At 49.5% G+C, this 12,939-nt stretch overlaps 1 protein-coding gene across 1 annotated transcript; it reads left to right on the forward strand.

Moving 5' to 3' along the window:
* The first annotated feature begins 1,673 nt into the window (after positions 1 to 1,673).
* CCDC166 (coiled-coil domain containing 166) lies at positions 1,674 to 7,146 on the forward strand. Its single transcript, XM_070464414.1, has 3 exons — positions 1,674 to 2,356; positions 2,455 to 3,453; positions 7,057 to 7,146. Exons 1-2 carry the CDS (start codon positions 1,916 to 1,918, stop codon positions 3,382 to 3,384), a joined length of 1,371 nt encoding a protein of 456 aa, XP_070320515.1. The 5' UTR covers positions 1,674 to 1,915; the 3' UTR covers positions 3,385 to 3,453; positions 7,057 to 7,146.
* Positions 7,147 to 12,939: the final 5,793 nt, after the last annotated feature.

Here is a 12,939-nt window from a genome sequence, read left to right on the forward strand (position 1 = left end):
CCAGGTTCCTATGCAATATTGCTCTTTACAGCATCGGACTTTACTTCCATCACCAGTCATATCCACAACTGGGCATTGTTTTCTTTTGGCTCCGTCTCTTCTTTCTGGAGTTATTTCTCCACTCTTCTCCAGTAGCATACCTGCCAACCTGGGGAGTTCATCTTTCAGTGTTTTATCATTTTGCCTTTTCATTACTGTTCTTGGGGTTCTCAAGGCAAGAATACTGAAGTGGTCCCTTCTCCAGTGGACCATGTTTGATCAGAACTTTCCACCATGACCTGTCTTGGGTGGCCCTACACAAAATCTCTTATAGTTTCATTGAGTTAGACAAGGCTTGGTCCATGTGATCAACAGTCTGTTTTCCCATCAGTCAAATGGTGACAGTGGCCCCAGGCAGGCCCCACGGTGATGTGGTGGAGAGCATTGGTGGCTGCCTCTGGAGGCAGAGAGACCCTGGTCAGGAATGCCAGGCTTGGAGGAGAAGGGGTACCAAATGGGCCTGGTGAAGTCCCCACTGCAGGGTCATGGCTGATTGGTCTACTTAGGCTTTCCCCAGTTTTTTGTAAGAAGCCCAGGTCATTTAAGGCAAACACTCAAATGCTGTTTTAGGATTTTATGAGTCAGTATTTCTTTAGAGTTGTTTAACGTGAAGATAATGGAAATTCTGCAGTCTGAAAAGTTTGTCACTTTAATTTATAAAATACATTTTTATAAAGAGGAAAATGCTTCAAGTGTGTTCCTAATTTTAAGAAGCTCTGCCCCACCTTTGGTGCACATGTAAGTAACTAGAGCAAGTCCAGCCATTGGAGCAAAGTGCTGGGCTCTGAAGTCAATCTCCTAAGGCTTGTTGGAGGCAAGCCCTCCTACACATGTGGTTTCCTAAACTGTGCTCGTCACATTACAAGTCATCAATTCTTGAACCTGTCCCTATGGCAGCCTATGTGAACACATTGGGACAGAAACCCAACTGTAGGAAGGCAGGGCAGAAATGGGTAGAGATTTAAGTTACTTGTCAAAAGCATCAGACAGGATGGGAGGCCTGACCAGCCACTCCAGCCAGCTGGGAAGACCAAGCACAGGCTGGTGGGTTGAGCTGAACAGCTGCCTCAAGGGCCTGCTGAGGAGAGGAAATCCCAGAGAAAAGCTTTCCTGAGCAGGGGATGGCATCCGTATGGGCTTGGCCTTCTCAGCAGTCCTAACTCCTAGAGGGCTCCAGAGAGGAGGAAGGAATCACGAAGTGCTTCGAGGAAAACTGGGTCTCTGAGTGATGAAAAGTTGTGAGGAAGCGTTCTGTACTGACGAGACACAAGGAGATATTGTGTGTGACAGGGTGCGGTGGGGGAGGCCAAGAACTTGGCGAAAGCTCTCCCCATATGGCGGCCACTGGCGCAGGGGCTGCAAAAGGGCCATCTGGATATGGAGAATGGGGTCTACTCCGGCTGCTGCTGGGTCTGCTAGATTCAGAAGCAAGCCCAGCGTGGTCCTCCGGGGAAAGCCAAAATCCTGCCGGTCTGGACTCCGATTTCTGCAGGGCAGGCACACGGGCCATCACGCACTGACTTTGAGTGAGGGAGTTGGGGGGAATGGAGAAAGCGGGGCGGTGGCGGGGTGGGGGTGGGGAGGCACTGCGCAAGCAACAGGACTGGCGCTGGGAAGGGCGACTAAGTTCTGTTTCCATGGAGACCGTTCCCGACAACACTACTAAAGGTGGAGGAACCCCGACTGACGGCCAAGGTACGGAAAGAGCCCACTAGTAAAGGTTGGCGACAATACCCTGACCCCTGATCGACCCCAAACTCCTGATTCTGCCTCCCGCAGCTTCGTGACCCTGAGACGCGTCCAACCTTGCCCAGAACATTCGGGCTTGGGGTCGGGGCAGGGTTGAATTAGAGGACCGGACTGCGGGCCCCGACCCATGGCGCCCAAGAAGAAGCGCGGGCCGGGCGCCGGGCGCCGGGGGGCCGCGGCGCGAGAGGGCGCCGAGCCGCCGCTGTCGGAGCGCGGTCAGTATCTGCAGAGCAAGCACAAGCTGCTCTCTGAGGAACTGGACGCCTGTAAGCAGAGCGTCGACCAACTGCTGCAGGAGAAAGACCTCCTTGACAGAGAGGCGGCGCGCCTGCGCGAGGAGAACCGGCTCTACGCGAGCTACGCGAGCACGCGCGCGCAGCGCTTCGCCAACGCCATCGTTACGCTGGAAGATCAGAACCGCGAGAACCTGTCGCAGATCCACAGGCAGCGCGCAGAGCTGGCGTCGATCTACCGCGGGCGTGAGGACGCGCTGCGCGCGCAGCTGCTGGAGATGGAGGCGCGCGCGGCGCAGATGGCGCAGCAGGTGCAGGAGCTGCAGCCCTACAAGGTCAGTGCGCGCGCGCCCGCTGGCGGGCCGGGTGGGGGCCCGGGGGGGGGAGGTGGGTGCGCGCCCCGGACCGGTGCTGACCCGCGCCCCGGCCGCAGGAGCTGCAGCTGGAGCAGCTGGCCCGGATCCGGGCTCTGGAGCGCGAGCTACTGCATGTGCGTGTGGAGCACACGCAGCTGCTCCACCGCGTGAAGCTGCAATTCCTGGAGGACAAGGCAGCGTTTGAGCGCGAGGCGCGCCAGCGCGTGCAGTCGCTGGCGCGGCGCGCGGAGCGGGAGGCTGCGCGCGCGCTCTTGGCGCACATCGAGGCCATCAGAGTGGACAATGTTCGCCTGCGGCAGGAGTTGCTGCAGCTGCGCCACCGGGCCCAGGTGCTGCATGACACGCGGCGCCAGTTGCTGGAGCAGCGCGAGCAGCTGCGGCGCGAGGTTGAGGACACGCGGGACCTGCCGCGCGTGCACGGCTGGCTGCGCCGAGGCCCCGAGGGCCCGCCGCTTTGGGAACCGTCGCCGGCCGCTTCTGACCCCGAGGCTTTTCCCTCCAAGACCCCGTCGCGCGCGACCTTCCCGGTCCCATCAGTCCCAGCCTCCCAGAACCCGTCTCAGGTCTTAAGCCGCGCGTATTCTTGGACCCCATCCCTGCCCTCGAAGGTCTCAGTTCCCAGGGTCCCGTCACTGGTCCCGTCGCGTGTTGGCTCCAGGGTCCTGTCTCTGGCCCCTTCGAAGGCCAGTTCACGGGTCCCCTCCCACGACCCATTGCACGCGGGCTCCAGGGTCCAGTCCTTGTCCATGTCGCACCCAGGTTCCTGGCTCCCATCCCTGACCCCATCCGGCCCGGGGTCCGGGGTCGCGTCCTTTAAACCGTCCCGACCCGACTCTCAATTCTCTTCGCGGTCCTCACTGCATGCCGCCTCACAGAACACCATCCTCTCTGGGAAGCTCGTCCCCAGGTCGGGCTCTTATCCTCTGCCAGTTGAAGAAGACAGCGACCGTGATGCTGCAGATGAAGCTGCCTCCGGGAGAGCCTGAACCTACCTCGAGGAAGGCTAGTGAGGCCAGAAGGTGGCGGGGAAAGGGGCTGTCCAGGAGGCGGGTTTGGTGAGTGGATTATGAATAAAGGCGTGACTCCCTCCTCCACTCTCCGCTCTGGCACTACCTGCTTCGCTGTCCAGAGTTTCTGGCTAGCGCAGGGGACACTCATGATGGCTTCCAGTTTTCAACCTGCTAGGCTGGTGGTTCTCTGCTTTGGGTGTCTGCCGGGACTTCACAGCTGGTTGCACTGCCTGAGGCAGAGAGAGACGACCACGCCACCGTCCTGCCCACAGGGCTGATAGTCTGGTGGCAGACACGGACATCGGGGGCATGGACTGGTAGTATGCGAGCAGGGAGGGAGTCTGGCAGGCCAGGGAGGCGCTGGTGGAGAGTCTCAGGCCCTCGGGAGCCATCGGAGGGGCTGGGCTTTGTTCTGGCGCCAAAGGGAGCCGCGGGAGTTTTTATGTTTAACCTACTGGGGTTTTTCTTTCTTGCCCTGCTGGGCGGCTTTTGGAATCTCAGTTCCGACCAGGGATTGAACATTGAGACTGGGCCCCGGCAGCGCAGAGTCCTAACCACTGGGGAATTCCGGGGATAATTTTTAACTTTGATTTCGCTGTCAGACCCAGTGCATGGAGGCCGGGTAGTACGGTGTCCATCACGTGTGGTTTGCATTCCTCGAGGCTGTATCAGGGAGGTAAGTGTGAGGGAGACCAGGCCCCACGCACCCTTACCGCTGGCCGAAAGGGTAGGGATTTCATGACAAGCGCAGAGCGAGGTTTCACGGGGTTGGAAGAACCGACCGGCGAGGTGGCCGCAGCGCTCCTGGGCGTGGAAACCCCGAGGGGCTCTCCGGTCTCCACAGGCAGACGCGCCACCGTGCCCAGCGGACCTGGGCCCTTTGGAGAAAGGAGTTCAGACCGCAGCTTTCAAACTGGACCCCACCCCCGCACCCCGACGCCGCCCTTGGAAATTTAAATATTCTGGTTCTAGGCTGAAAATCCTCAGAGGCGCCTGGCAGCAGCAAACACAAATTCTCTGGGAAAAGTTTGTTTGAAATCCAGGACAGTCAGGTTCTCAGAAATGATTTCAATTTTAAAGGGTCTCTTTAGAGATTTGGGAAAGGAAGTAAAACAATTTGAGTCTGTGGCAACTGGTGCCAGATACAAAGTTGCTCCCAGAGGTCAGAGTAGTAAAGTAAAGGGTTCTGATTGGCCAAAAATGCAACAATTTCAGCATCAAAAAGGATGTATTGAATAGAAACACATCAAATACATAAAATACATGAACTTAAAATGCAATAATCTAGCATTCTAAAAATTGCTAGATTGTGAATTCCCTGATGGCCAGTGGTTAGGACTCTGTGCTATCACAACCTGGGTTTAATCCCTGGACTGGGGACTAGGGTCCCACAGGCTGTGTGGAGGGGCCAAGTGAATAAATAATAAAATTTGGTAAACAGAGAATCACACATCCAGTCTGCCTTTCCCATATGACCTGAATGTCAGGATAAACAAATTGTTGGTGAAGGAAAATTACATACAGAACTCCACCTAATACAGGTGTAGAAAAAATACTCAATCATGATGGTTGCTAAAGTCTATGGGTGGAATTTGATGAGGATAATAAATGGGTCTAGTTGATCCCTGAATCCATGAATGACCCTGACTTTACTAAGAGTGAGATATGAAGTGCCTTCTGGTGTGAAACAGTAGCATCTACACCAAGCAACCTATACAGTGTTAGAAACAACATTCATATAATCCAGCTTCTAGTTGTTAACTACCAGGATACAAGATACAGGGGACAGAGGAATGTGTTAAAAGGCAGAGTAAGGATGCAGTCATCCAAACCTCTATAGGACAAATGACTCTCCTTTTTTGCCAAAAATGAATAGCAAAGAATTTTTTAAAAGTATAGAGGGGAAATTGTTAACAAGTATCAGAGGCTCAGGGCTTCTCTGGTGGCTCAGTGTTAAAGAACCTGCTTGCCAATGCAAGAGATGAAGGAGACACAGGTTCGATTCCTGGGTTGGGAAGATCCCCTGAAGAAGGAAATGCAACCCACTCCAGAGCTCTTGCCTGGGAAATCCCGTGGACAGAGGAGCCTGGCGGGCTACAGTTCACAGGGTAGGTAGCAAGGAGTCGGGCACAACTTTGTGACTAAACAACAGAGACTTAAGAAACATTGCCACTAAACGGGACTTGTGGACCTTGCTCAAGCCTTTGCTTTAATTTGTGGTGTTAAATCAATGGAATGTTTTGGTAACCAGGAAGCTAATGGACAGCAGCACAGTCCACAATCCTCTTCCCAGCACTGACACTTCACTGCCCTCCTGCCTGGACACCTCGGGTCCTCAGGACCTCTAGCCCGCTAGTTTCCATGAAGTAGCTCCCTGAGAGACAGCTCTGAGTAGGTACTTGTCAATTTCTTTGTAGTTCTGTTATTTTATGTGTGCTGAAGCAATTATGAGTTGCATATGTGTGTAGAACTACTGGCTATCCTCTGTGCACTAACTCTGTCTTCAGTCTGCAGTGTTCACTGCTGCCCACAGCCTGACAGTAATATGGCAGCTCCAGCTTTTAGGGGGCTTGTCTTGCACCCCCTTTCTACCAGTGTCAGTTTTATATTTTAGATGTGTCCCTAGAATCAGTAAATATGGTTCTTGTATCTTATTATTTTTATATTTACTTATTTATCTGTTTCTGACTGCATCAGGCCTTAGTTGTGGTGCGTGGGCTCAGTTGCCCCCTGTCATGTGGGATCTCAACTTCCCAACCAGGAATGGAACCTGCATCCCTCTCATTCTTGTATTTTAAAATACAGTCTGCCAGTCTCAGTCTTTTAAGTTCAGGGCATATTTTACATTGGTTTACTTGCAGTGTTAATAGCAGTGTTCTTTTTTATCAGTTAAGTTTATACTTTCTGTATTTCTCCCCTTGTGTTTCAGCTGAATCCTCCTCCCTCTGATTTCATTGTTTCTCTGCTTGTGTGACAGTCACACTGTTCTCAGTCAGTGGTCACCTGAGAAGTGTTAATGCACAGTTGAACTATAATTCATGGAGATATCTTGACCGTCTTCCCAGCCCTTGGAATGCTTTAGATTTCCGTCACACCTTCCTGACTTAGAATCTGCTGGTAACAGGATTTTAGTCCTCCCCCCCAGTGACTCACGCCTGCTCCACAACGGAGGGGAGTTTAGGAGTGGGGTGGGTGCTAGCATCATTAAGGAAACCACTGGGTGTCCTGTGTCCCCCCTGCCATACAAAAGACTCTGACGTTCCAGAGAGCAAGCCACAGGCTGCCACCAAGTGGTGACCAAGACCACCCATTTATGGCTGAAAGCCAACAGCTTAGCCAGATACCCGACTGGATGATTGGGGATCAGATCCCACCCTGATACCTCCCCAGGAGATGGGACCAGGACAGGAAGCCCATACCCACAGCACTGCACACATGGAGATTCTTGGGTATTTCCCCCCAAATCAGATTCTTCCATCAGGGCTTCATTATCCTTCACCAAGTTTTGAGAATAAGCCACAAGTTCCGCCCCAAACTATGCAGACCTGGTCTGCTCAGATCCAACTTCTGCCCAGATGATCTGTTCAGAATCACCCTCCTCAGGATCCCAAAGTCTCTGGCTACAGTGAGTCCTTGTGTCTTTTCCAGGTGAAGAAGGGTGCCCTGCTTCAGACATCCATCGAGCTATTCCTGATGATGCAAGAGAGGACAGTGTCCAAGACAGCTTAAGAAAAAGGCCAGCAGGAGGAAGATGCCTAGTTCCCCGGGTATGGGATGAAACAATGAGGTCACACTACAGATCCTACAGACATGAAAAGTAGTGTTACTTCTGCTCTGACCAACTCTGGCCAACAAGTTCAGCAACTCAGATGATGAAATGGACAAATTCCCTTATAGACATAATTTTATGAAACTGACAAAAGAAGAAACCTTGTCACAGAAAAAACACTGGACTGAGCTGATTCACTGATGAACTCTACCAAACCCTCAAGGAAGACTATACCAAACTTAGAAGCTGGTAGGAGACAAGGGAAAGCAAACCCATTCCAGCTTGTGTTATGAAGCCAGCAAAGCCTTCACCTGATAAAGACATCACAAGAAACATACAAAAATACTTTCTCATAAGCAGACACAGAAGTCCTTAACAAAACATTAGGAAGGCCAGTACAGCCATTTACTAAAAGAACCCTGTATCATGTCTAAGTGAGTTTATCCCAAGAATACAATGTTGGTTTTATCTCCAGTGCCTGGAGTGAGGGACTCCAGTGCTGGAAGTGTTCAAGAAATTCCAGGTTGGTGAACACATGGCGATTCAAGAGAGTAGAGTGTTTGGAGAGACCATGGAAGACCATGGGCCATTTCCCCATACTTTCCGTATGTGTCTTCCATCGGGCTATTCTGATCCTTATCCTTTGATTATAAACCATAATCCAGTGAGTTAAATGTTCCTCTGAGTTCTGTGAACCACTCTAGCAAACTAATCAAACCCACAGCCTCTGCTGTGGTAACCTCCAGATCTATAGCCAGTCAGAAGCACAAGTGACAACCTGGACTTAAGTTTGGCCTCTCAGCTGTGGGGGGAGAGGCAGCCTTCTGGGACTGAGCCCTTAACTTGTGGCATCTGACATTATCTCCAGATACAGTGTGTCACAATTCAGTTAGTTGCTTGGTGGTGTGGGAAAAAACACACATTCGACATAGGAATATATTTAACAAACCATCTACTCTCAAAACGACAAAACAATGCTAAGCAAACTTTAAGATGGAAACAAACGGAGTGATGTCCCCCGGTTATGGGTGTCATCAGTTCTCCCTAAACCAATCTAGAAATCCAACACCACTCCAAGCAAAACCATAGCAAGGTTTTTTTGGTTTTGTTTTGTAGCAATCAACAGGATGACAATTAAATTTACATGGAAAAGCAAACGACATCAAATAACCCGTCTTGAAGAACAAAATTGGAAGACTTACACTCTCCTTGATTCTAAGACTACAGTAATTAAGACAGTGTAGTACTGGCACAGACATAAATAGATAGATCAATGAAACAGCAGAGAGTGCAGAAATAGACTCACCCATACAATTAGGTGGGTTTCTTTGTTTTTGGTAGTGCCAGGCAGCTTGCAGGATCTTAGTTCTCTGACCAAGGAATGAACCCGAATCTTCAGCAGTGAAACAGTGGAAGCTTAACCACCTGACTGCCAGGGAACCCCCCAGTTAAGTGTGTTTTATGACATGGGCATCAATGTAATTCATACCATACCCCAAAATAATTTAAGATCGATGTTGGACCAAAATGTGAAAGATGAAACTATAATGCTTCTAGAAGAAAAGAAACTGAAGAATCTTTTCCTAACCTTCAGAACGATCCCATGGTTTTACAGGAAAGGCAGGTCCTTTTGTGATGGCTACACTTCAGAAAGATTATCCCTTCCGTGAGCAAATCGTACAGCAGCAGGGCAGGACGGGATAAGGGAAGCCAGGGAGACGATCACTGACCACTGAGATGGTCGAGTGGAGGGATGAGTGGGGGCCCGGGCGGAGACGTGGAGGGTGGAAACGGAGAGGGCAAAACTCAAGGCGATTCCTGAGTTAGAGCGCCAGTCATCTCGGCCAATGGGCTAGACAGAAGTACGTGGCTCCCACCTGTGAAGGAGTCCTGAGCGAGGGTATTTTTTGGTACTAAGCAGGCAGCGGGGTACAGCAGCTCCCACCGGAGCGGTCCAGGTTGAATTGACAGAAGTCGAGGCTACCCAAACCACCCGGCCGCCCAGGGAGCGCGCAGCCGGAAGCAGAAACAGGCTCGGGCCTGATGAGGGTGGGGGCCGGCGCCCGGAGGAGCGTCAGGCCGGCGGCCACACCTAGACTAGCTGGCGAGGACCCGGAAGTAACCTCACCTGGGAACTCTACAAGTAGGCCGGACGGGACCGGCCATGACGCACACGCCCCAGCGGAAGTGCTTCTCTCACCGCCGGAAGCGGCGCTTCCGCCCCTTTAGGAGTTTGTCTTAGTGACTTTGTTTGCCCGAGCCCGCCGGATTCGTCCCACCCTTCCCGGCTGCGGGAATAATGGAAACACGGCACGTCAAAATCTGTTGAATGCAGCTAGAGCGATGTTTAGAGGGATGTTCCTGGATTTAAATATTTACATCAGAAAAGAAGAAAGGTCTAAAACTATCTAAAATTCCACTTTTTTTTTTTGATGTTTGACTGCTGAGTCTTCCTTGCTGGGAGGCTTTCTGTAGTTGAGGAGAGTCGGGGGCTACCCTCTAGCTGTGAGCGGGCTTCTCATTCCCATGGCTTCTCCTGTTGCAAAAGCACAGGCTTTAGGGTAGAGCCGGCTTTAGTAGTTGCAGGTTCCAGGGCTCCAGAGCCTCATAGCATGTGGGATCTTCTTAGACCAAAGATTGACTCCATGTCCCCTGCATTGGCAGATGAATTCTCAACCACTGGGCCACCAGAGAAGCCCCCCAAATCCTTCACTTCAGTTGATCGGTCGTGTCCGACTCTGCGACCCCATGGACACCACGCTTCCCTGTCCATCACCAACTCCCGGAGCTTGCTCAAACTCATGTCCATCGAGTCAGTGATGCCATCCAACCATCTCATCCTTTGTCCCTCGTCTTCTCCTGCCTTCAATCTTTCCCAGCATCAGGGTCTTTTCTAATGGTTAGTTCCTCGCATTGGGTGGCCAAAGTATTGGAGTTTCAGCATCAGTCCTTCCAATGAATTCTCAGGGCTGATTTCCTTTACGATTGACTGGTTGGATCTCCTTGCTGTCCAAGGGACTCTCAAGAGTCTTCTCCAACACCACAGTTCAGAAGCATCAATTCTTTGTGCTCAGTTTTCTTTATGGTCCAACTCTCACATCCATACATGACTACTGGAAAACTCACAGCTTTGACTAGGTGCACCTTTGTCAGCAAATGTAACGGCTCTGGTTTTTTATATGCTGTCCAGGTTGGTCATAGCTTTTCTCCCAAGGAGCAAGCTTTGACTAGGTGCACCTTTGTCAGCAAAAGTAATGGCTCTACTTTTTTTTTTAATATGCTGTCTAGGTTGGTCATAGCTTTTCTTCCAAGGAGCAAGTGTCTTTTAATTTCATGGCTGCAGTCACCATCTGCAGTGATTTTGGAGCCCCCCCAAAATAAAGTCTGTCATTGTTTCCCCATCTATTTGCCATGAAGTGATAGGACCAGATGCCATGATCTTAGTTTTTTGAATGATGAGTTTTAAGCCAACTTTTTCACTCTCTTCTTTCACTTTCATCAAGAGGCTTTTCAGTTCCTCTTCACTTTCTGCCATAACGGTGGTGTCATCTGCACATCTGAGGTTATTGATATATCTCCTGGCAATCTTGATCCCAGCTTGTGCTTCATCCAGCCCGGAATTTGGGATGATGTACTCTGCATATAAATTAAACAGGGTGACAATATACAGCCTTGACATACTCCTTTCCCAATTTTTTGTATAGTTCTTCTGTGTATTCTTGCCACCTCTTCTGCTTCTGTTACATCCATACTGGTTGTCTTGTATTTTGTCCATCTTTGCATGAAATGTTCCCTTGGAATCTAATTTTCTTGAAGAGATCTCTAGTTTCTCCCAGTCTATTGTTTTCCTCTATTTGTTTGCATTGATCGCATAGGAAGACTTATATCCTCTTGCTGTTCTTTGAAACTCTGCATTCAGATGGATATATCTTTCCTTTTTTCTTTGCCTTTTGCTTCTCTTATTTGTAAGGCCTCCTCAACCATTTTGCCTTTTTTTTTCTTTTTTGCCAAAATCCTTATAAGTAGATAAGACAAACCACCCAGTTTTTAAATGGACAAAAGATCACGTGGATTCTCCATATCATTACTCAGTGTGCCTGTGCGTGCTCAGTCACATTAGACTCTGCAACCCCATGGACTGTAGCCTGCTTGACTCTTCTGTCCATGGAATTCTCCCAGCAAGAGTAATGGAGTGGGTTGCCATTTCCTCCTCCAGGGATCTTCCTCCTCTTCCCAGGGATTGAACCCAGGGATGTCTCCAGTGGCTCCTGCACTGGTGGGCAGATTCACTACTGCTGAGCCACCTGGGGAGTCCCATCATTCAGTAGGCAAATACAAAGCATAAAGCACAGAAGCATAAAGAGACACCCATATATGCCACTGGAGTGGATTAGATTTTAGAAGTGTCACCATACTACATGTTGATAAGGATGTGGACCAGTTGAACCCTGACAGTGGCAAGAGAGGCCATAACCACAATGAAGAACTTTTTGGCAATTCCTTATAAAATTAAAACTCATGTATCTTATAATCCAGCAATTAATTTCATAGACATTTACCCAAGTGAAATAAAGAGGCAAGTCCAAATACTTTTATACAAATGCTGATAACTGTTTTATTCATAACAGCCAAAACTGGAAACCCAAATTTCTACCAACAGATGAATGAATAATATATGATGTTGACCTTCACCCATACAATGGAACACTACTCACAAACAGCTCTGGAAACACAGAGCTACTTGGTTTAGTCTTTAAAACATGCCAAAGTGGAATAAGTCAGACACACAGGATTACATGCCATATGAATCCATTTATGTGAAGTCCTACAACAGGCAGAAGGAATACATACTAACAAAGTGTTTACTTGGGCCTGGAGTGGGACCTGGGAAAAGGGCAAGAGGGAACATTTTTTGGGTGATAGAAGTGTTATTTTTCTTGATTGTCATGATGGTTATACAGGTATATGGATTTGCCAAAATTCTGTACACTTAAAATGAGTGTGTTACTATATGGCAATTGGACCTCAATCAACGTTGGTTAAAATGGTCTGGTAATATGTTTCTATACCATTTGAAACATCTGTTATGGGTGAGTCTTCCAATGATGGAGTACTATATGCTTTGTACCCACTCAAGGCTTCTAGAGTTGCTGGAATTTAAGAACTCAAGATATGCCCTCATGGGCAGTACATTCTGACAGCATTTCAAAACTGTTTTCATGTTCAGATAAAGAAATTTGATGCAACAACTAACACTTCTGCTAGACAGTTATCCACTGTGTGATATAACTCACCTGCTTTAGATCAGAGAGGGATCCTCCAGGCCTCCTGTTTCTCCAGAGTCCCTCCAAGACCACCCTCTTTTTTAGGTGACAAGTGTCTACTTGTCCAGTTCACTGTCACCTCCTCCATGAAGCCACCTCACATCTCCACACCAAACTAGCTGCCTCCTGACCTACACCCCTGCACAACTGGAAACATACTTCAATTCCAACACTGAACTCAGCTTGCCATGACCTTTCTGCCTCCATCAGACTATGGACAACTTCAGGACAGATGGTGTCTTATTCACCTTGGTTTCCAAGTATTTAGCACTGGTCCTTTTGATCAATACATTTTCAAATCAGTGAGAAAGTGAGCTGGAGAACAGGGAGGTGGGGAAGAAGTTGGGCTCAATCATGGAATTAAGACAGAAGAAAGTCATGAAGTGTATCAGGACTGTGTGCCCTCTGAGTGAATTAGAGATACACAAAACACTAAAT

Source organism: Odocoileus virginianus, unplaced genomic scaffold (genome assembly GCF_023699985.2).
Source record: "Odocoileus virginianus isolate 20LAN1187 ecotype Illinois unplaced genomic scaffold, Ovbor_1.2 Unplaced_Contig_23, whole genome shotgun sequence".
Classification (NCBI taxonomy): Eukaryota; Metazoa; Chordata; class Mammalia; order Artiodactyla; family Cervidae; genus Odocoileus; species Odocoileus virginianus.

Bases quoted from the DNA above. Each gene is read 5' to 3' on its own strand.
- CCDC166 (XM_070464414.1), top strand. From the start codon at position 1,916: ATGGCGCCCAAGAAGAAGCGCGGGCCGGGCGCCGGGCGCCGGGGGGCC. The intron at 2,357-2,454 runs GTCAGTGCGCGC...CCCCGGCCGCAG, and splicing joins AGGAGCTGCAGCCCTACAAG to GAGCTGCAGCTGGAGCAGCT.